The following is a 1,132-nucleotide window of genomic DNA, read 5'->3' as shown; positions in this document are numbered from 1 at the left end:
GCGTAAATCTGGATTCGCCATCAACCAAGTTTTCAGGATTAGGTCGAGATGGATCATCTGGTACACCATTGTGATATATCAACGGAGTTGCAATTATCAAGGCCCATGGTTGGAAAATTTCATGCATTTTATTATATTTAGATTATTATTCGAAATATATTTGTTTTCAAAATTCTTTTTTTGCATGAAATGGGAAGCTTCTTCCGAATAGTTTTGGGTAAAATGTAATCTTTTTTCATGCAAATAAATTTCCCAATTGCATCAATTTCGCTTTCTTTAATTGTCAAACAGATAAACAAAAGTCCTTTCAGAGTTTTTGCAGGTGGAAATACATATCCTGTTAGCGCTTTCGGGAATCCTGGTATGGTGTGAACAATCCATGAAGCTTCATCTGCAACTCCCGGATTCATCATTAAAACACCTATGTAGAATAATAATTATAGGATTTGTTATTTTCTGTTTTAACGTTTGTTGTTGTTACCTTTGCTGTTTGATTTTGTTTTTACTTTCAGAACATCCGGTGGGATATTGTTGTAGGCAATAAATCTGTTATCTTGATTTGCCGCAATGACATGTTCAAGTGGTTTAAAAACTGCATGATTATTAGCCTGGGTAAGATCCGGAGTATTTTGCCATGCAATGGGAGCACGTCCTGCAATTAATGCCTTTCCTATATTTTGAGCTGGAGCTTTGTATACAACAGCCCTATATATAAGATTGGATGAGTTGGTGGATTCTGTTGTTATTCGTTGCCTAACTGTTATTTATTCATTTTTAATTAATGTTAATTTAGAAACTATATGTGTATTGTGTTCGGATTATAAATAGTATGTAGGATTAACTTTTCTGATAACCTTTCCATTAATTGCCATAAATATTTTCTACGTTAACCTAGATGAATTTGCTTGTTGCACCATATTATAAATGGATTTAAGCTTATCCTATTTGGATTTGCAATACAAGCTAACATCAATTTGATTGCCCTTTTCATAGCATGAAAATAATTTCTTAAATATACTTTTGTAACATAAAGATGCGAAATTACTATATGCATTTGAAAGTTAATGTGTGTATTCTAATTCTACCCGCTATTATACTTCCTTTTCAGCCTCCAACAATATTATATTATCAA

The 1,132-nt window shown here is 32.3% G+C and overlaps 1 protein-coding gene across 1 annotated transcript; it reads right to left on the bottom strand.

The window, feature by feature from the left end:
- Positions 1-137: 137 nt before the first annotated feature.
- Positions 138-757, bottom strand: Tsp_15780 (conserved hypothetical protein; the record flags this gene model as incomplete). Its single annotated transcript, XM_003366340.1, has 2 exons — positions 138-421; positions 482-757. Coding segments are annotated over 2 exons (560 nt in total), but the record flags the coding sequence as incomplete, so codon positions are not given.
- Positions 758-1,132: the final 375 nt, after the last annotated feature.

The sequence above is a fragment of the Trichinella spiralis genome (assembly GCF_000181795.1).
Source record: "Trichinella spiralis strain ISS 195 chromosome Unknown Scfld6156, whole genome shotgun sequence".
Lineage (NCBI taxonomy): Eukaryota > Metazoa > Nematoda > Enoplea > Trichinellida > Trichinellidae > Trichinella > Trichinella spiralis.
The sequence above is the reverse complement of the archived record's forward strand: the minus strand, read 5'-3'. Positions and strand labels throughout refer to the sequence as shown.